General features: G+C 37.3%; 1 protein-coding gene across 2 annotated transcripts in view; it reads right to left on the reverse strand.

Annotated features, from left to right (window-relative positions):
* ppm1bb (protein phosphatase, Mg2+/Mn2+ dependent, 1Bb) overlaps window positions 1-22,847 on the reverse strand; it is a 59,092-nt gene that overhangs the window by 22,834 nt on the left and 13,411 nt on the right. For both annotated transcript variants that reach the window (XM_030163651.1, XM_030163650.1), the window contains exons 2-5: window positions 14,493-15,335; window positions 6,016-6,133; window positions 3,946-4,057; window positions 622-679 (exon numbers count right to left, since the gene is read on the reverse strand). In XM_030163651.1, the coding sequence (XP_030019511.1) occupies window positions 622-679; window positions 3,946-4,057; window positions 6,016-6,133; window positions 14,493-15,323 (1,119 nt within the window). In that variant the 5' untranslated portion in view covers window positions 15,324-15,335. The remainder of the gene's footprint in view (window positions 1-621; window positions 680-3,945; window positions 4,058-6,015; window positions 6,134-14,492; window positions 15,336-22,847) is intronic.

A 22,847-nucleotide genomic window follows, 5' to 3' on the forward strand; every position in this document is an offset into this window, starting at 1 on the left:
GCTTTTTTGATCATTTTTTACTTCATTTTAGTACATTTTCTGCTTTCCCCCCCACTTTATTTAGTATTTTATAGGCTTTTTATTCATTTTCTTTATTATCTCATGTGTCCATCCACTGTCATTGATCCAACTCCAAGGATTTTACTGGTGAATCAATGCTGTAGAAGATGACAGTGTTTCCATGGTAACTTCGGAGCCTCTGAACGTCCAAATGGGTCATATCTGACGACCATGAAAAGACGACAAACTGCATTTTGCACCATTTATTTACATGTATTGATAGGATTAATGCATCAACAGGTGTTAAATCTGCAGTTTTAGACATGTTCCTAAATCGACCGTTTATGCGACAGATGCAGAAACAGAATCAACACCAGGCGGCTTCTGCGCTTTCCCGTAAATTTCGCTTTCCTTGGGCGATCGGGGTTACTCCGATGACGCTCCGCTAAGTTCTTCCACACAAATGCCATTCATTCTTTCCCTTTTCCCTCACGCTGACACACAAACACGACAGGAGAACGGCGCTGCCTCGGTGCCTGGTGGGTGCTACTCTCGTTTATGGGGTCATGTGGGAGGGGGGAAAGGTCCGAGAGGTGAGGCTTTACGGAGACGGGAACTCACCCCTTCCTCTTCTCTGTGAGGGTTCAGCTTGTTGTACATCGCCTCGATTACGCTCCGTCTGGAAACACACAAACACAACACACACCGCTTAGAGGAAACGGCAGCGACGCACAAACACACAGTCTCCTATTAATTCTCTGCAAATGTGTATTGATTGAGACTATAATGGAACTGACTAAGCATCCGCTGTATTTTCATAAAGAGAATGCAGTATATTTTTATGGTGGATGCATTAACGTGTTATTGCTGCACTTGTAAGAGACGTCCAGATTCCTTTTATTGTTATTGTAGACACACAGAGCATGCACAATGAAATTATGATGCACTTCTAAAAAAAAAAAAAAAAAAAGGTACTTCTTGAGTAAAAAAGAAAATATACAATGCAACAAATGTAAATATTAAAAGCAGTAAAAACAACAAACAAACAAACAAACACAAAACCTCTCTACTATTCTGTCAAGTCACACATTCATACCTAGTTAAAGTGCAGAAGACATTGCGAGGTAAATACAGTAATTATTGCACATTATAGATTTTCATTAATGCACATTGCTGGCTATAATTTGTAAGTTTGTACATTTAAGTGTTCTACATGATACATAAATATTGGAGTTGCTCAGAACAAAGTGTCTCCTGGTCATATGCCCGTTATACTCTTAAAGGTGAGGGAGACTTTTGTGACCAATTTGTCATCAGATCTGTCAAACCTCAGTCATATCCTCAGTATCATGAATCTGTAAATCTTTCTGTCATTGCTCACCTGAATCTCTTGCATTACGGTGAACAGTTTCGAAGTGCCACCCACCAAAAAAAAAAAAACATGTGTTTACATCCAGAGCTGGGAGGGAACTCAGGCATCTTTGGAATTTTGTCGCGACGTGCATTGTGGGAAACGCCAGTTCGCGCCGCTGTCTGACAGCTGCTACAGACACGACGTGGAAACGTCAGGAGCTCCCTTCAGACTATGCATATTCCTCCAGCCGTATCCGCGTCGTGTTTTTTTTTTCATCCATATAATATTATATGGTAGTGCTACCGCTGTCAGGCGGCGGCATGAGCCTTAGCTTCCCACAATGCACGTTGTGACAAAATTCTGAAGATGCCCGAGTTACCTACAGGCTCTGTTTGTAAACATATGGTTTGTTTATGGTGGATGGCACTAAGAAACTGTTCACCGTAATGCAACAGATTCAGGTGAGTAATGACAGAAAGACTTACAGATTCGTGATACTGAGGATATGACTGAGGTTTGACAGATTTGCTGAAAAATTGGGCACGAAAGTCTCCCGCACCTTTAACAATACATTTAAAACTAAGGTGAAGCCGTCTGCAGAAATGGCCTTTTTTGGCGTACTAATTAACGAGCTCTTATTGGCCACAGACTCCCTTATAGCCTGTAGGAGAATAGGTCTAGAGTGGAAATCTCCTGACCCACCAAAAGCATCTGTTTGGTTTAGCAATTAGATGTTTTTCCTAAAATTAGAAAAAATAAAGTACTTGACCAGAGGATCTATTGGAAAGGTCCATAAGCTGTGGGACCCCTTAATTTTGTATGTTGATAGGCTCAACACCCTCCCATAGCATCATATACCCAAAAGAACATGTGAAAGTGTCCTTTATTTAATTTACCCATATTATGATTTATATTATTGCCCCCCCCCCCCCTTTTTTTTTTTTTTGGTTTGTTTCATGTTTAGTGGTAGTTTGTATGTATGTGAGAAGGGTGGGAGGGAGGGGATTCGGTTGGTTAAACTAAGAAAAAGAATTCAAGACACTATCTAAAATGCATTATACATTATTTTTCCTTTCTTGAATAAAATAAATATTTTTTTTAAAAAGTGTTCTGCATATGATCTAGAGCAGTGGTTCTCTACTGGTCTGGCTTCAGGACCCACTTTCACCCCTCAATGCCTAGAGATGTCCCGATCCGACCTACGGATCAGCATTGGCTGCTGATCTGGCATTTTTTAGAAGATCAGATCAGATTTAGTCACAAGATTGGGCTCATCTGGGACTGGTTCTGGGGGGGCGGGGTTAACAAACAGACAGACTCTGCAGTGAGTCCATCTAAATTAAACTGTATAAAGAACATTTACTCAAATAAAAACATAACGTGCTGCTCACATTTAATCCCCCTGGGCCCAATATAGTGTAAGATTCTGTTGAAAGTTACTGCCCTATAATTTAGATTAGATTGTCTTTGTGTAAAACTTATTACACACATATTTATATTTGAAAGTACTCAGATACTATAACTGCACAAGACTGTTTCAAGCAAACATGTCACTACAACAAACCAGCCCAGGGTTTGTGACTGTGACTGTGGCTATGAGTTTGTTATAGTAAAAGAAGCGGTGCCTACATCAGATAACATAAGATAAAATAAGATAACAAAATAAGATAAATTAGGATAAGATAAGAATAATTCAAGATAAATTAAGCTAAATTAGGATAAGATAAGATAAGATAAGATAAGATAAGATAAGATAAGATAAGATAAGATAAGACTTTATTTATCCCACCATGGGGAAATTTCACAGTTAACAGCAGCAACATAAATTGAGTCCAGAGAAAAAGACAAGAAAAAAAAACACAAATGAGTGAAAAATGAAAAAATATCAACAGAAAAATAATAAAGGTGAGATCATATTAGACTGTCTGTGAAACCTGAACTAAAATGAGTCTGACATCTACAGGGTGGGGAAGCAAAATTTACAAGATTTTGAGGCAGGGATTGAAAGACAGTGTATGACCAATTAGTTTATTGAAAGTCATGAGAATTTATTTGCCACAAGAAAATGTCCATAATAGAAAATGTTTTTATTCTATGTGTCCTCCTTTCTCAATAACTGCCTTCACACGCTTCCTGAAACTTGCGCAAGTGTTCCTCAAATATTGGGGTGACAACTTCTTCCATTCTTCTTTAATAGTATCTTCCAGACTTTCTGGTAATAGTTTTGCTCATAGTCATTCTCTTCTTTCCATTCTAAACAGTCTTTATGGACACTCCAACTATTTTTGAAATCTCCTTTGGTGTGACGAGTGCATTCAGCAAATCACACACTCTTTGACGTTTGCTTTCCTGATTACTCATATGGGCAAAAGTTTCTGAAAAGGTATGGATAATAGTGTTAGGTATGATTATGACATCAATATATGTTTGGTTTCAAAACAATTGACATAGTGCCTGCTGAGAAAAAACAACTAAATGTTCAGTGTAAATTTTGCTTCCCCACCCTGTACAGTCTAAACATCACCACAGTCATTTCCATTATTTAATTACTTGTATTGTATATAGTGTGTGTAAATGGGTCTGATATTTACTTGCTGGCCAGGCCCCCCCCTGGTGGGAGGTTGGGGATGTTCTCTGAGGCGATGCTCCTCAGGACAGACACCAGGTCAGGGACTCCAGCCTCTCCACAGTTTCCAAGCAGCTCTAAACACAAACATACAACAACAGAAAAGGCTTCATACAGCGACGGGACCGCTTTAGAAACCTGCTGCTTTTCACTTTGTAAAACATTTTCGAGTAGCAGCTCAACTGTAAAGAGAGAAAAAAAAAAAAAAAATCCGGTAGACGAGTGTCTGTGATTTGCAGCACCAGACTGATTCCAAATATTTGTACTACCTAAAGAATGTTTATTTTGTCCTGGTTATGCACACACAGAGGCAGCACAGTATGTGGTCGCTGCTTCAGCTTTAAAACGTTTAGAACGGCACTGAAGATCTGGACTAAAGAACAGTGTACCTGATTATTCACAATAATACACACCACAAGGTTCAGGTTTTAATTACAAATACACATTAACTATAGTTACATGGACATTTGTGTAATCTGAGTACAGTCATTCTCATTTAACTGTTTACATGGATGAAACAAAAGTGATTTGATGTGTGTTTATGTGAACTAAAACATTTAGAATTAAACATTTTAGACACATGACCTGATCTAAAGCGTCTGATATCATGTAGTTTAACCCTTAAAGACTGAAAACTCTTTTTACGGCAACTTTCAAATTAATTTTTCTCTACATTTAACCTTTTCCTGAGTGATTTATCACCATTTATTATAATATGACAGTCTATATTTTGCATTTTTTTTGTGTGTCAATCAGGAATTTTCCTATAATAATCCTTTATTATTATTATTATGAAGTCCTAAAAGCAGAGTAAATTCAAAGGTTATATATAAAAAAACCTTGAAAACTGAAGAAAAAGTGACTTTACAATAAAATATATATTAACAGAATATAAAACAAGCATTTTTAATCATTTTGATTCCATCCATTTATTTATTTACTTGTTAATTTTATTGCCTATTTAATTTTATTTCTTAAATTAATTAAGGCATTTATTTATTAATCTTCAATTTTGTCCAGTTTGTGGCGTATTTTGTTCTTGTTACTGATTAATTTGTTGACTTATTATTACATTTGTGCATTTTATTGATCACTTTGACAGTTTTTGTTCATTTTGTTGCTTATTTTATTCTTTTTTTTTTTTAACTTTCATTTTTGTAGTTTTTTTCCCACATTATTTATTATTTGGTAAATTTTTTATTCATTGTTGTTCATTTTATTTATTACGTAACGTACATGTACTGAGCCGGTGAAATTCTGTCACTGGTTTCATTAAAATGACATGTTATTTAGTTCTGTTGTGAGTTAAAGCTGCAGAACTTGATCATTTTCACTTAAGTTTATTAATTTTTTTTTCTTCAAATTCCTTCAGTTAGTGTCTTACTTTATTCATGTTACTTGTTTTGTTGATTCATTATTAATTTTTGCTCATTTTATTCATTATTTGGGCTATTTTTGCTCATTTTGTGGCTTCTTTGAAAATTTTTTACTTTATTTTAGAACATTTTCTGCTTTTTCCCTGGCTTTATTTACTATTTAGTACGTTTTTTAATCATTTTTGCCCTTTTTTTATTGATTATTTAGCGTTTCCATCCACTGTCAGTGATCCAACTCCATGGGTTTTACTGGTGAATCAATATTGTAGAAGATGACTGTTTCCACGGTAACTACGGAGCCTCTGAACGTCCAAATGGGTCATATTTAATAAACCATCAAAGGATGACAAACTGAATTTCACACCAATTATTGACATGTCTTGATCAGATTAGTGGATCAACAGGTATTAAACAGTTTAGATCAGTAGATGGTTTTGATTGTTGGTGGTTGTTTAGGTCTTTGAGGGTTGAAAATGTTTTATCAAGATGTTCAAAAACCCCTAAAAGAACACACACAAATTAAGTTAGTACATGGTTATTATTTGGTTCTAATATTTTTCTGTATATATTTTACTGAGCTCCATGTAAATGCAGGTGATGGGTCCGTTCTGTCGGTATATGAGTGGGTTTGGGTTCCGCTGGTGTTGACCCGCACTAACCTTCAACACGTGTCTCCAGGAACTTATCCAACTCCTCTTCTTTCTTCACAGCCTCCTCTGAGATCTTGGGAGCGCCAGGTAAACACACCAGCACCACACTCATGTTGTCCCTGCTCCCCTGCAGGACGACACACACACACACAGACACACACAAAATGAATTACACAACAGATACCACATGTACTTCTTCTCTTCAGTCTATTACAGATAACATACAGGGCTTGGACAAAATAATGGAAACACCTTCACCTCAAGATGATAATGCCCCAATCCATACAGCTAGAATTGTTAAAGAATGGCATGAGGAACATTCTAATGAAGTTGAGCATCTCGTATGGCCGGCACAGTCCCCAGACCTCAACATTATTGAGCATTTATGGTCAGTTTTAGAGATTCAAGTAAGACGTCGATTTCCACCGCCATCGTCTCTAAAAGAGTTGGAGGGTATTCTAACTGAAGAATGGCTTAAAATTCCTTTGGAAACAATTCGCAAGTTGTATGAATCAATACCTCTGAGAACTGAGGCTGTAATTGCCGCAAAAGGCGGAACTACACCATATTAAATTATATTTTGTTGATTTTTTAAGGTGTTTCCATTATTTTGTCCAACCCCTGTACAGTTGCAGAAAACTTATCAGACCATCAAAAGTCATCAAAAACAGTGGTTATACAATCCAGTACGAACTCCTGTGTGTATCATGTGACTAAAACAGACACAAAAGAAAACATGGAATGTCTAAAAGCACTGTTTTTGTCAGTACAATGACAGGTACTGATGGAAGAACTGAAGTGATTTTGGTTATTATCAAGAAAACATGGAAAATGGATAGATATCAGCTCTGAAATTAAACTACTATGAGCCTTTTTTTGTTATCATTATATTTGTCCAAACAAATGTACCTTTAGTTGGACCAGGCATTAAAATGAACAAGAAATTGACAAAAACAAGGGGTACTCAAATATATTTTTTTTCATGACTGCTCACCAATTAAACCCAAACATCCAGACCAGGGGTGTCAAACATACGCCCCATGGGCCAAAACTGGCCCACAAATGGTTCCAATCCAACCTGTGGGATCCATTTGCATTTTAGTTCCTTAACCACATACAGACCAACGTGATCTCTGGTAAAGTAACAGCATAACAACCTATTAATAATGACAACTTTAAACTTTCTTCCTGGTTTAATGTCAAAAAATAACAAACTATGAAAATATTGACATTTACAAATTATCCTTTAACAATAAAATGAGAATAACCTGAACAAATATGAACAACCTGAAATGTTTAAAGAAAATTATGTGTAATTTTAACAATATTCTGCCTGTTACTAAATGTTTTGAGTATTTGTAGATCCACTATGATCTGTAAGTTGGGTTAATAATAAGCCGAGATGTGATATTGTAGAAATTGTTCTTATTTTAACTCCAAAATTTTAACAATATTATACCTGTTAACAAATGTTTGTGTAACATTGTGTGTAATGCACATGTATAAATGATCATTTGAGGCATAATATTGTTAAAACTGCACTTAGCACTAGTTTTATGAGGGTATTCACATCTTTTTTGCCAAAGGGTAGTATGTAAATGTAAATATTTTCATAATTTAACGGGTTTTTTTTGCATTGAAAGAAACAGAAAAGTTTTTTTTTTAATTATTTATAGTTGATTATCCTGTTATTTTACCGGTGTGACCCGCTTGAGATCAAATCGAGCTGAATTAAAATGACTTTGACGCCCCTGAAAGGCTCCGACTATTAACTGAAATGACCCTGCTATGGATCTCTACGAAGGTAAAAAAACCAAATGTCTCAGAATAGAAAAAGGCAGCATCTATCACATGGTGCTGTTAAAGAGTGGAACAGGAAGAACCTGCATTAACCTTCACTGTGAAGACACTGGGTTACTAATGTTTATGCACAGCCTCCCTACTGGACTACATTTACAGACATAAATGAATTATTAATACGTTCAGTTATGGACTGCTGGTCAGACAAAAAAGCCCTCCACAGACCCCATCTGTCATCGTCACTTTTCCCCCCAGAGAACCGCTAAGCTGAGAAAATAACCATAACAATAACTGAGAACAAAAGAGAATGCAAGTAAGTTAATAATAAATAACACAACACTGCCACACAACCCAAAAGGGCGCTGTGTAATGTAACTAACACACCATCACCGGTCAATACTGTGGTTAAACCAACGACGTGCATGTGCTCGTTCTGTTCCACAGATCACAATAGGTGGCGAGGGAGCAGATTTATGACAGAGCGGCTGTTACTTAAGATAACCCATCCAGGACGGTAAAAATAACCAGGCTGCTTTGCACTGGCTGATTCTGGGAAGTGTGAGTCTTGACACAGAATAAGTGATAAAAGACAGGAAAAGAGTTTGTACTTGGGGATGATTCTGCAGAAAAAGGCCATTAGACGGGTAAATAATGCAGGATTATACAAACAAACTTTTTTTAAGATTACAAACTCTAAAACTTCCAGGTCTGATTCAGTTTAAAACAGTGACAATAATATTTAAAGCAAGACATAAATTAGCTCAAAATAAAATACAGAAATTGTTCTGAGAGATTGAAGGAGGACGAGCTGAGTATGTAAACACACGTTATCAGAACAACTTTAAAAAGGATGTGTTTCAATAATAGGGTTAAATTATGGAACAGATGAATGGAAGTCAAGTAAAAACACACATCAGTTTAAATTTTTAAATAAATATAAGGATGAGGAAAAGCAGTTTAATCCAGGACGGTACTGTTGTGTTTACAGAAATATAGCTGTGTTGTTTTGTGTTTTTTTGCTTTTTAATTAAACTAATTCATTTGAGTTGTATGTAATGGGAACATATAAGTTTATACTTCTGTTACTCCTGAACAAACATGACAAGAAAAGCAAATGTAAAAGTGTCATGTATGACCTGTGAATGTTTAACAAGGTGGAAATAAAAAAAATCTATCTATCTATCTATCTATCTATCTATCTATCTATCTATCTATCTATCTATCTATCTATCTATCTATCTATCTATCTATCTATCTATCTATCTATCTATCTATCTATCTATCTATCTATCTATCCATCCATCTATCCATCCATCCTTCGGTATCCAGGTGAGCTTATTATACAAATTTTGCACTTCACTTTTTTTTTTTTTTTTTCACAATTTGAGTAAGGTCTGAATTCAAAAGTTGTTGTTGAGTTTTAAAATTCTGCATTATGTTAAATTCTTACACTAACACCCTTCTACAAAGTGATTAAAAATGCACAGACACATTTTAGCATTTACCATTTTACCTAGCTTAAAAATATAATAATGCATATGAACCAATGTTGGTGTTAATCATTGACATATGCCAGGCTGCACAAATAAAATAAATAAGTAATCCACTTTTTATGCTGTATATTAAAAACAAAAACTTTTTTTTTTTTTTTTGCATCAAAAAAATATGGTTTGTTTCCATTACAAAAATGGCATTTAAAGGGTAAAAAAATGACAGTTGTTGAGTATTTGGTGTTTTTGTTTACAGCTCAAGTTGATTAAATACAAAAAAATATATAAAAAACAACCTGTATGGGAAAAAATGTTGACATTACTATGGTGCCGTGCAGACTTTTGGTGTTTAACGCCTGTAATGCCAAACGTATCATATTTGATAGATGAGTTTTGAAGCCCTCTACATGATCAGTGTGATATTTTTTTCTTGAAAAACCTGATGTATACAATTAGATACATGCAATGCACAGATAATCCACCAGGGGGAGGAAATCGTTCACCAGAGGCTTTTCCAGTGACACTACAAGACTGTCATTAATGTAGAAGGAAGAAGAACTTTGCCAATTTTGAAAAGGAATTACCAATTTGTTAGACATGTTTGTGTTATATTATGTTTTCGTTTGTTCAAAAATAATATCTGAGCAGTGAGACCCAATGAATCAAATGATACAAAATTGAAACTCATACATGGAAATTGATATTTGAAAAATAATTCTGGTTGTTCAGAAGAACCAATAAAGGCTCCAGTTTCAAAAAACTGGAATTTTCTGTCAATGACTTAACAGTTCAGACTTTACAGGGTTAAGAAGGGTCTCCCTGGGAAGGATACGAAGGGTTAATGCTACTTTACACATTTATAAATCACATCACACTATAAAGACTGACTAAGGACTGATTAATGTGTCTTCAAAGACATAAAAAAGTACTATGGAAACCTTCTTAAGTTAATGCCTGTTTGGGAAATGTAATGCTCTGTATGTAAAGTTAATCATATAACAGGTCACATGACAGGAGTTTAGCAAGGGGCTTAACTGCGGCATTATGGGACAGAGCCGCTATGGAAGCAGAGGAAACACACATGACCCCAAAATAACCTTATTCTGCACATGATAAGTGTTATCTACGTGTTGATGCGCCTTCACGTGGGCAGTGCGATATGTTCTTTGATATCGCTGCATTTCTTACACTGATGTGATCATAAACTGACTCAGACGGAAACCTTAAACGCTTCATGTCTAATTTCCTACAGTTTTACCAAAAAGAGGCACAGCTGAAATTTCACATAGAATATATATATATATATATATATATATATATATATATATATATATATATATATATATATATATATATATATATATATATATATATATGACATGTGATTTTACTTCCATGGGTCCAGGGGAGATTCAGTCATTATTCATACAGATATAATACATGATGTTTAAATGAAGGGTCTCTGGAAATATGGAATTGTACATATGATATCACAAAACACAAAACATTCATTATTGTTGACGTAAAACGACCTCATCCTAAATCAGCTCATTCTGCTGTTGAGACGATTTCTCAAGGCTGTGTGGGTGTGTCATTGTGTTTTGATTGACATCTTGTTTCCTAGCAACGTTAGCTAAACCAACAGCAGGGTTAAATGTGTTAGCAAAAAATCCAAAGGTAGGATGAGTTTACAGAAAACGGGTGTCAAACATGTGGTCCGTGGGCTGAAACCGGCACGCCAAAGGGTCCAAATCTGACCCACGGGATGAATTTATGAAATGCAAATTTACACTGAAGACATTAACAATCAAGGATCAGTTTAGTTCAGTCATTTTAGTTGAGGTTCCACATTCAGACTAGTTCAATTTCATCATAATAACTAGTAAATAATGACCAACCCACATGTGGGCCTGGCCAAGTGAAAGTGAACATCAGGGTCAATTTCTTTTTTCTCTATAACAGTATTTTTGATTATTCAGCATGAAAGACATATATCTGTAGTTTCTAAAACTGTACCCGAATTACAACTGAATATATATGAAAATATGAGAATACAGGGTAAATTAAGAACAGTAAAGGTTGTAAATGAGTATATACAGCATAAATTCAGAATATAAATAGCAATGTGTAAATAAATGTTCTAAATATATGCCTGTGTCTAATCTCATATTTCATAATCAAACACTATAATAATTCTGAATGTTATTAGTATAAAACAAAACAGCAGACAGATGTGTATTAAATATAGTACTGAAACATAATGGCGCCAAAGACTGATAATTTGATCAGTATCTTAATAAAATCTTTTATTATTATTATGGTGCATCACACTGAACAAACACCTCACTCCATTACCATGAATTAATGTCTTTTCAAACTAAAATAAAAATGATATCAGTTTCATTTTTGGATATAATCTACTCTCATATATTAAGAAAAGTGTGATGTGTTACATATTTGGACTTTCCTTGAGGAACAGCACTTTTTGGTATTTTTGCCCAAACCTTGAATAATTGCTGTGCATTTTTCCTCACTCCGTTACTTTGTCGATGATGATAAATTCATGTTTTTAGTAAATATTTGGTTATTATTCCTTAATGGCATGTTAAAGTACTTGCTTAGACCTACAATTTGAACAATTATGGTTGCGGCTAAATGAATTTTTAAAAACAGATGTGGAATGATTAGTATGCTAACAGTGCTTTTTGACTCATTACAAACTCTCCTTTCACAAAAAATTTAAATAACCTGAATAAATATGAACAACCTGAAATGACGTAAGAGAAATAATTGTAATTTTAATAAAATTAATGCTGTTAAATGTTTTGTGGATTTGTAGAGCCACTGTGATCTGTAAGTTGTAATACACATGTAAATGACAAACTGAGGAATAATTTTGTTAAAATTCCACCTTTTTTTTAAAGCGATTTCAGGTTGTTCATGTTATTCACAAGGATCATTTGTAGACGTAAACATTTTCATACATTAATTAATCTTTTTTCACTGTAAAACATTGCAAAAAGTTTTGGGTTGATATTATTTATGCGTTATTATGTTATTATTTTCCAGGTCCGGCCCACTTTAGACCATATTGGGCTGAATGTGGAACCTGCATTAAAATGAGTTTGACACCCCTGGTCTAAAACTACACTAACTTCAGGAATACAGAGTTATGTGATATGTGGAGGCAGACAATGAATGACAGGCATATAGAGCAGCAGTGGTCGAGAGAGGCAGGGAGTGAATGGAGAGAGAGAGAGCAGGACCGAAGCTATGAAGTCAGGGACACTAAACTGTTGTAAATCACTGTGGAGATGCACAAACAGGCGTTTTTCTATTTTAATACAGATTCTGATTCCCAGGGTCTGAGTTCAGGATCAGTACTTATCCTACCTTCACGTGCTATGGGAATTATGGTAAATACTAGATACGAACTTGAAAATTGCACATCGTATCTTCCACTGGAGAACTGGGAAAAAATTTGATCCACGAGATGAAAATAATCTTTGAACTTTTCAACCTGGTGGAGAACAACGAGGGATTCACGGCGAATGATAAACAATGCTTTTATTAACATTCTGCTGCTGTTAGCGGATGATTTTGCATATTTATAGTACACACAATTTGCAAAAAAAAATGAAAAATAAAAATGATGTAGCAGATGAGTTAACATGTCCAAAACTGTTTTACCCAGGTATCAGGTCATGATAAATTGTGTTTCAGCCATTTTTCATTTCACTAAAACAACAAACGCACTTGTACTTTTCAATAAACAAGTGGAAAGGATCATTTTCCCGATAGTACCTGAAGGCAGCATCAGTACCCAAAACCTAAAGCCTGGGAACTGGTATCAGACCCAACTCACTGTGGTGTTAGAGGAATAAAACACTCATTTTTAAGACTTTACAATCACGGAAAAAATGATTAGACCATCAAAAGTCATCAAAAACAATGGTTTTGCAATCCAGTACTAACTCCTGTGTGTATCATGTGACTAAAACAGACAGAAAAGAAAACATGGAATGTCTAAAAGCACTGTTTTTGTCAGTACAATGCTACAGATATTAATGGAAGAACTGAAGTGATTTTGGTTATTATCAAGAAAACATGGAAAATGGATAGATACCAGCTCTGAAATTAAACTATTATGAGCTATTTTTGTCCAAACAAATGTACCTTTAGTTGTACCAGACAGTAAAATGAACACAAAACTGAAGTGGTCAAATAATTTTTTCCGCGACTCTACATCCCCAAAGGATATTCAAGTGGTGACGATAAAGGTACACAGTTTGACAAGGAGTATGTCTTCTGCTCATTCTGTGGATTTTCATGTTTCTTCATACATCAGTTGTGTTGTAGGTGCTTAAATCTGAGTAAATTATGGGCCTACAGTGAACTGACACCTGATGTAGAACAGACATGTAGATATAAACACAGAATGATATAGAAGTAAACTGAATATATCGACTTATTGATCAGAGACATTGTCATGATACCTGATTAAGCAGTTTGGGAATTATATAATAGATTTATAAGAAATCTTCAGCATAACCACAACAAATCCACACCCAGAAAGTTTACATAAACTTAACCCATAAAGACCCAGTGCTACTTTTGTGGCAGTTCCCAAATGATTTCTTCTCTATCTATAACATTTCCTAAGTGATTCATTAACATTAATTATAATATAATGCATTTTACCAAATCAGGTATTTTCCAATATTTAACATACTGATCACATAGATGTTCATAAAAGCTCAGATTACAGTTGAGGGTCATTATATCAGAAACAGAGGAAACTGAAGAAAAAGTGACTTTTTCAGTAACATAATCATTAACTGAACATAAACCCAGTGTGTCCATCCACTGTCACTGATCAAAGTCCATGAGTTTTACTGGTCAATCAATGTTGTAGAAGATGACGATGTTTCTATGTTCACTACAGAGCCTCTGAACGTCCAAATTTGATGATCATGAAAAGATGAATAACTGTATTTTACACCAATTATTTACATACAATGATAGAATTAGTGGATCAACAGGTATAAACATTTGGACGGTGGTGGATGTTTGGGTCTTTATGGGTTAAACACTGACAACACTGACAAACAGATAACTTTGTTTCTATACGTACATTTACAAAAATAACACCCTTAATTAGGAGGCTGTAATGTGTGTGTGTTTCTGGAGTCTTACCTTATGCAGACAGGTGTCCACCACTGAGTTACACACCTTCTCCAGGTCGTCACACACCATTAGTCGTGAGCGGACAAACTCACACAGCTCCTCGTTGGACATGACGTCCCAGATGCCGTCGCATGCCAGCACCACAAACTCGTCTCCTTCAGCCGCCCGCTCCAAAACACACACCTCGGGCTCGGGGCTCACCAGCTGCTCCGTGGGGCCCTTACCATCCACACATTTGTAGTCGTAGTCCCCCAGGGCCCGGGACACAGCCAGGGAGCCGTTGACCCTTTGAATCATGACCGAGCCTCCGGCGTTTTGGATGCGTTCCTTTTCACGTGGGTTGCAGGGCTTGTGGTCCTGGGTGGAGAAGCCCACCTTGGCGTCTCGACTCAGCACGGCCCGCGAGTCGCCGCAGTTAATGAAGTAGAGGTGGGTGGGGCTAAGCAACACGCACACGGCTGTGGATCCGCTGCGGTCCAGGCCCTGCCGCAGGTCCGCGAAGCTGCGCATGTACTCGTCAATGTTCAGGAAGCCTGAGCGGATGCCGTCCTTCACACCCTCCACGGAGCAGGGGCCCGAACCAAAGTCAGCCCCTCCCGACAAGATGTGTTCCAGCAGGTGGCCAGAGCAGTAGTTGGCCACCCGGGAGCCGGCGTGGCCGTCGTAGACAGCAAAGAAGGACCAGTCGGTGAGTCCATGGGGGAGGCCCACCACAGCTGTGTGTGCGTCCTCCATCTCCACCCGCCAGCCCTGCATGGAGCTCAGGCCATAGCGCAGCCCGTTGCCCTCACCGTGGGCACTATGCTTCTCAGTCTTCGGTTTGTCCAGGAATGCACCCATTGCTGCCTATAGCTGGATAAACAACAAAAAGAAACACACGGAAGACATGGAGATGTTATACTTCCTTTTTTTTTGTTACATATTCTGTTAACTAGTTTATGTTTAACCCTTTAACCCGAGACTATTTTGATGAAACGCGCTGCTGCGAACTGTCGTGTGTTTCAGGTTCATAAAAGGTGCTGTGAGTATGTGCTTGTGTTCCTTTTCTTCAGTGGTTTTGTTTTACTGTGTGTTTTAGGGTCAAAACATGGTGGAATAACAGAAAAAGACAGAAAGAGGAACGGATGTTTGACAGGTTTTGACTAGATAAGGCACTCAGAATGTACATCAATAAGAGATTTAGGATGTTGAACATGAACTGTGAACTAGAACACACTGAACGACGACAAGGATTTGAATTTGGGCCCAGTACTTTTTGTTTTGGGCTCTTTTTTTCTAAATCAGTCCAGCTGCTTTTTGACACCTGGTTGAACTTCAGTAAGCAGTTTCACGGTCAAAACTCTGTAAAAACAGTAAAAAAAAAAAAAAAAAAAAAAAAAAAAGGGAAAATCACAACACTGTAAACAACAGTAAAAACAAAAAACAACAGTGTAAACAAAAAAAGAAAGTGCAAACCATCTATTTTAATACCGAGTCAGTCTCATTCACAGCTGTGCCCCCCACCCCCACACACACTACACAGGCAACGGGAGGCGGGGGGCTGTGTGCACTGACCATGCTCAGATGTCTCTGGAAAGAACAAGGTCTATTCTATCAGCCTGTTTTGAAATTTTGTTTATAGAGCAAACGTTTGAAGTTTGATGAATTTTTTTTTTTTTTTTAATTGTATACTCAGAACGCTCACCACAGACACGTCAGGGGTTAAAGGGTTAACTATGCACTGTAGAACAGTTGGACATGTCTTGCGAGTCTATTAGAATGTAACTGATGCTGGAGCCAGTCATGGCTAACTCCATTACCAAGCCAACAACCGTCTCGGCTCCTTGTATCCATGGTAACAGCCACAATACACGAATTTCTCCGTAGAGGTACTCGATTGAATTTTCCACAAAATCCTAACGATTGCTCTCGAGTTCTTCAAGGCCTCTTTACTCCTCCACTGGTGCAACACTCTACATTAATAGATACTGTTAACTTAGAAATACAGCCGGCTAATGTCTTCACAGAAGCACATGAACAAGAAATAAAGAACCTTTAGAAGAAAACATACAGGAAATAACACAGAAAAACACTTATAACAGATGAAAACTGTTAAAAAAAAAAAGGTCAGAAACTGGAAGATTTACTTCTGGCTAAGGTGATAAATCCATTTTCGACTATATGCAGTGTGGTATTCAGAAGAAAAACCTAAATGATCATGAACTGAACTGACAGCATCACTCAATCAAAACCTCACGTATTCCTCCATAAGAAGTTAATCAGCAGTCGTACGGTGCCACATGAGGTTACTTCAGACTGTGATTAATTACACACATGGAGCGAATTCATTACGTGATGGACTATGGGAGCCACAGACCCTGACTACAAGACAAAGACAGCCCAGTTGAGGATTATACGGCATCTGTAAAGCTTCTTTGCACACACAGATCCTCTTTTCTTCTAGTAAACAAACTATTAGCTCACTTGCAGGTAGAAAAATGCCAGAGTACATCAGGATGTGAAATGAGAATAACTGAGTGTACAGATGAGTATGTGGAGGTTTGTCTGTCCTGACAACTGTCTGTCATCTTTTTAACATATCAGCGTTTACATTTACTGCAGTTTATAAGAGCAGCAATGGTGGGATCAGATTTCCAGTAGCTATTTCTTATCTAGTTTCGAGAAGTGTTCTTGTCTTTTTCCACTACTTCTGGAGGTCTTTATTCTGAGAATATTCCTACAAAGCTTCCCCACTGGTTGACCATACCTCTATAAGTCCTTCAACCACCTTATTGTTTACTTACTGTTTAATTACTCATAACCACATAATTTTTAATAACGCAATAATATTTTTGCACTCTTATTCATGTACACTTCTTTCATTATCATATTGATAATATATTGTCAGGTACATATTGTGCTGTTCTAATTGTGTTGTTAATATGTATATTTGGTATCTATTCAAAGCTATGTTTATATATTTAGAGCTTTATATATATTCTTTTCAGCTGTATTGATAATATCTTTCCTGCTACTTTATATTATACATGAATGGAGATACCGTGACACACAACTTCCAACTGGGATTAATAAAGTGTTTTGATTCTGATTGAAAACAATGATGTCATCATATTTATGTGTCCAAAAACCCACTGATATCCAGGTCTTTTCTCATATTTCTCTTCCTGATCAGAAGTGTGGGCTTTTATTTTCAGGACTCATCTTTAACCCAGTCTGAAAAAAAAAAAAAAAACACAGCACAGAACTGACCATTAAACTCCAACTGAGACACTTATTATTTTGGACACAGCATATACCTACTCCAAAAAACTAAATAATGACTGAAAATCTGTTATGTCTCAATCAGAAAATGCTTCATTTGGAATAAGACCCATCTGAAATATCTAAACGTAATATGCTGTTTATGTGACAGATCAAATTCTGAATATTTTCATGTTCAGAACAGAAGGATTACACTGAATATTGACATCAGAGGTTGTGCTAGACATTTTTGCTGTCAGGGTCGTAAAAATTCTGTCATAACACATTATTATCCATCACTTCAAATTTAATTTGTTAATGATAATGAGATATATTTAGTAGTATGTAATGTTCAAAAACACCTAAATGATGGATGATAAGCCAATGTGATATCATGACGTGCGTAAATATACTCACCACTTTTAACTGGCATGTTATCTGTATGCATTATAGGCTTTCCGCATGTATGTTCACACTGCATCAAATACCACGTACTGAGGGTTAGGGGTATGTGAACCAGAGATCTTGGCGTAAATTGACACGCCATCAAATGGTGTTGAAGAACACACAAAAGGTAGAAAATGCATATGTATAGCGCACCAAATACCATGAGAACTGGCGTATTACTTATCTGTCCTTCATCTTCCACCACATCAGTCCCTGTTTTTTCACTGCGTTTATCAATGCCATCACATTTACTGGGCTTTTTAAAATAACTTAGGAGACTCAGCTGTCTTGACATTTTGAGCTACTAAAGTACCATATAATTTTGGTTAAAGTCAGCTAAACAATGAGACAAGACTTGACAATGACTGATTAAAATGCACACTGGCCACAAACCAGACGGGGGGGCACTACAGGTGAACTAACGGTGAGTAATTTGACAGAAGACCCGGGGTTGTATTCAGTGTAGAGGTAAATGGTGGCCCTGTAGGGTTCTATACAGGTAGGATACTGTTATGGACTGTTGGATTCCTTGTTAAGAGACAGACCAGCAATCCTGCGAGCAGTGTGTTCACAGTGTTTTGTGAAAACTTTCTTTTTTAATCTGTCAAAATGACGAACAGCCTTCAGAATTTTCAATCATCTTTAATCAACCATTAATCCATCAATGACGGAATATTTTCAATTAACGCGACCTCTGAATGAATGTAAACTTATTCAGTGTCACATAAGGATCTTCCCGGAAAGTTTGTTACTGAACACAACATACAGTAAAAGAAAAAGACCAAACAAGTCTAGAGTTTTTGTGCATTCTGTACTAGACGGAGTATCTTTTCAGCTTTGGACTGTTGATCAGACAAACAGGAAGTTCAATTAACTCGTGGTCTTTATCATTTATAGGCCAAATAATGAGTAAAGAAAACACTTCACAGATTAATCAGCAGTGGTAATCAACATAGGACTCATAACCTGAACACACATGCAGCAGATCTGAGTAGTACCAGCTAAATTCTTGAGACGTTTAACCGCCGTACACCATAACCCCGGCCTTTCTGACCTAATCTATATTTTCCCAACAAACCGATCAATTCTGACCTAAATGTCAGGAACTGCTGCAGCTCGGAGCTACTTATGTCTTGCTTGGTTGGAGTAGCAGCACTCAGGAGATATCCCGATCAATAGGAAGCGATAAGAATCAAAAGCACATCGAGTATATCCCCCCCCCCCCAGATATTGATTCCTCACTCTGTATTATATGAGTGTACAAACAGCATGACAGGCATGTGCCCAAAAAAGGCTGGTACATACAAGGAGTGAGTACAGCTGGTTTCAGAGGAGTGTTTTGTGCGAGCTCTGCGCATGTGTGCAGTGTCATAGTCTATGTGCGAGAAAAAGACGCTCTATAAATACGCCGGGCCGGTTTAGATTTCATGTCCAGGGTGGGGCAGTGGGCCAGGCCATTCACATTTCTGCTGCTTTCCAGCTACAGGATCATTCCTCTTGTCAATACCGCACTCTCTACGGCTCACGAGTGGCTTATATCGACTTGTAGGGTAAGAAAGTGTGCTCCCGTACGTGTGTGAGAGAAAGAGAAATCTGTTATGTTCACCAGCAGTGATTCTCTCTAAAAATAAAACAAACACACTGCCATTGCCTAGCAACCACCCACCCTGCAGTGCAAACATCCAGGCTAAGCTTCATTCAGCGACATCCCCCTCTCCGTGTCTCTTTCTCTAACACACACAGTTGCCTGGTAGGGAGAGAAAAGGGGAGTTGCATCATCTATCCATTAAACAGTCTGAGCAGCCAGACCCTGAAAGGAGACATGCAGACTGCGAGAACACATGCAGATACTATGAGATTTCTTTGGCTGGCGGTGGTGCAATAGACAGCTGGGAAAACAAACACACACATACACACACGCATAGAAATCCTGGGAGTAGTTTAATAGAGACATCAGAGTGAAACCAGCGACTCTCAGCCACTTAACCCCCTCGGAACTGCCGTCACCCGTGTTGTAACCGCAGGTCGAAACCAACACCCCCTGATGCTCAGACGCGCACGGCTGCCAAAAACCACTGGCGATGAAGAGGGAAGTGGAAGGACGGGGGATTATGTAATGCTGCAGAGAGCTCTGAAAGCAACGCTCGCACAAGACAGTTAAGACTATCCTTCCAGCGAGGTTAACTCACAGTGTACACATCAATATGGTGGAGTTTACAAGTGGGTTAACTCTGCAGACCGCCTGAGACCGAGGGATTGTACAATTTAGGATTTTAATATCGAGGCTCCCTGACGAACAGTGAGCATCTATGAATGCATCAGAAGACTGTTAAACTATTGTCAAGCATTACTGGTTGTTTTAGGGAAGGGGCGTCATACTCATTTTTGTCCAGATTCCATATTCAGTCCAATTTGATCTGAAGTAGACCGGACCGGTAAAATAATAACATAATAATCTAGAAATAATGACTAGGGATGCACCGATACCACTTTTTTCCAGACCGAGTACGAGTACGAGTACGAGTACTTACATTTGAGTACTTGCCGATACCGAGTACTGATACAAGTACTTAATAATCCCATTCCAGTTGTTACTTCCTTTTGTAAATGTGCTTTATTGTCGTTGTCATTAGTCTGACTGGAAAAAAAGTGCTGCTACTGACATTTAATGTGTTGGAATGAGCGTTTCTCAATTAATCCACCAGGGGGCGCCGCTCTGAATTAACCATACTGGACAAATACCACAAAGAAGAGTAAAGTTTTATGAGAAGAAGAAGAAGAAGAAGAAGAAAGTCAGTAATAACAAACATGGAGACGACAGAGGCAACACTAATGTGATACTAATATTGCAGCGTTTTCACTGGTAAGGTTTAAAAACGAAGCTTCAGCAGGAAGAGAAAAGAGAAATGAGTGATAAGTTTGGTTTTCACTTCCGCTGGCGGGGGTCCGCACTGCTCCGTACTCCCACTGGTATTCTCATTCTGGGTATGCATCTGCCAGCCCCCGGAAAACGGATGGAATATACGCAGAGGACGGACAGAACGCTGCGTCTGTATCTGTCTGTGTCTTTATCGTTACTTGCAGTCAGCGTTACTTTTATCACCATCATTTATTTTGAAAAATCTCCACACTCTTCACACTCCCCACACATTATTCCACCGCCGTGTACCTGCTGCACTGAACTGTGAATGTAAAACGGCTGTAAGTGGTATCGGTGCATTTGTATCGGACATCTTTTACGAGTACAAGTACACACACTGAGTATCAGAACTGATGCCGATACTCGTATTGGTATTGGTGCATCCCTAATAATAACCTATAAATGATGACAAATCCAAACTTTTCTCTGTTTTAGAGTGAAAAAAGGCCAAATTACATTATGAAAATGTTCACATCTACAAACTATCCTTTAAAAACTACATGAACAACCTGAAATTCCTTCAGAAAAATAAGCAATTATAATAATATTCTGCCTCAGTTCATCATTTACACATGTACGTTACAAATTACAGATCACAGTGGATCTACAAACACACAAAACATTTAGAAACAGCCAGAATACAGGAACTAAAATAAGAAATATTTTGACAATATTACATCTCAACTTGTTATTAACACAACTTACAGATCAGTGGAAATGGTACAAATGTACAAAACATTTAGTAACAGGCAGAATATTGCTAAAATTGCACAGAATTTTCTTTAGACATTTCAGGTTCATATTTGTTCAGGTTGTTCACATTTTATCATTAAAGGATAATTTGTAAATGGAAATATTTTCATAGTGTAATGTTATTTTTTTTCCACATGAAACTAAGAAGAAATTTTGCAGTTGTCATTATTTATAGGTTATTATGATATTTTACTTTTGGACTGTATGTGGAACCTGAACTAAAACAGGTTCCACACCCTTGACTGTTAATATCTTCAGTGTAATTTTTGCACTTTGTAGATTCACCCCACAGGCCTGACTGGATCCTTTGGCGGGCCGGATTTGGCCTAGGGGCTGCATGTTTGACACCCCTGTTTTAGCGCATTTCAAGAAGTGGTCTGGCCCAAAGATCAGGTCATTTTTGAGGTAAAATAATGATAATAATCACAGGTCTTCCTTTTGTAAAATATCAGTTACAGCCAATCTATTAGAAGTTTATGGAGGCCTTTAGGTGTGGTGTGATATCTGACTAAATACTCCACATTTCTGAGAGATATTATTGTAATGTTTAAACAATGACTAGAAGAAATCTGAGATAAATACCCTCATGGATAAATCAAACATTCAATCCACATTTCCCCAACCGTGCTCCATGGCAGCTTGAAGTGTTTGCTATTAATTACCGACAGTAACCGGCCATATGTGGTCTATTTTGTCTCATCTCGGTTTCTATTTACAGTTTAGTTCTCTTTGTGACATAAAGATCTGTAGCAGGTTGGGTTTTGTAATGCGACTCAAACAAAGAATCGGTGTACGTGAAACCAGACACACAGAATTATTGTAATACTTTGCTGTCTCATGTTGTGATGACTGTATTTCCTCAGTGATAGTAAAACACCAAGTTTCACAAACTTCTGCAAAGACAAACACTTACGTTGCTGACGGACACAAAAGAATTAGTCAAAACTGACGGTCAAATGTAGAATTTAGTAATTACACTGGTACTGAGGCCATTGAAAGTTAAT

This window comes from Sphaeramia orbicularis, chromosome 19 (assembly GCF_902148855.1).
Source record: "Sphaeramia orbicularis chromosome 19, fSphaOr1.1, whole genome shotgun sequence".
NCBI lineage: Eukaryota > Metazoa > Chordata > Actinopteri > Kurtiformes > Apogonidae > Sphaeramia > Sphaeramia orbicularis.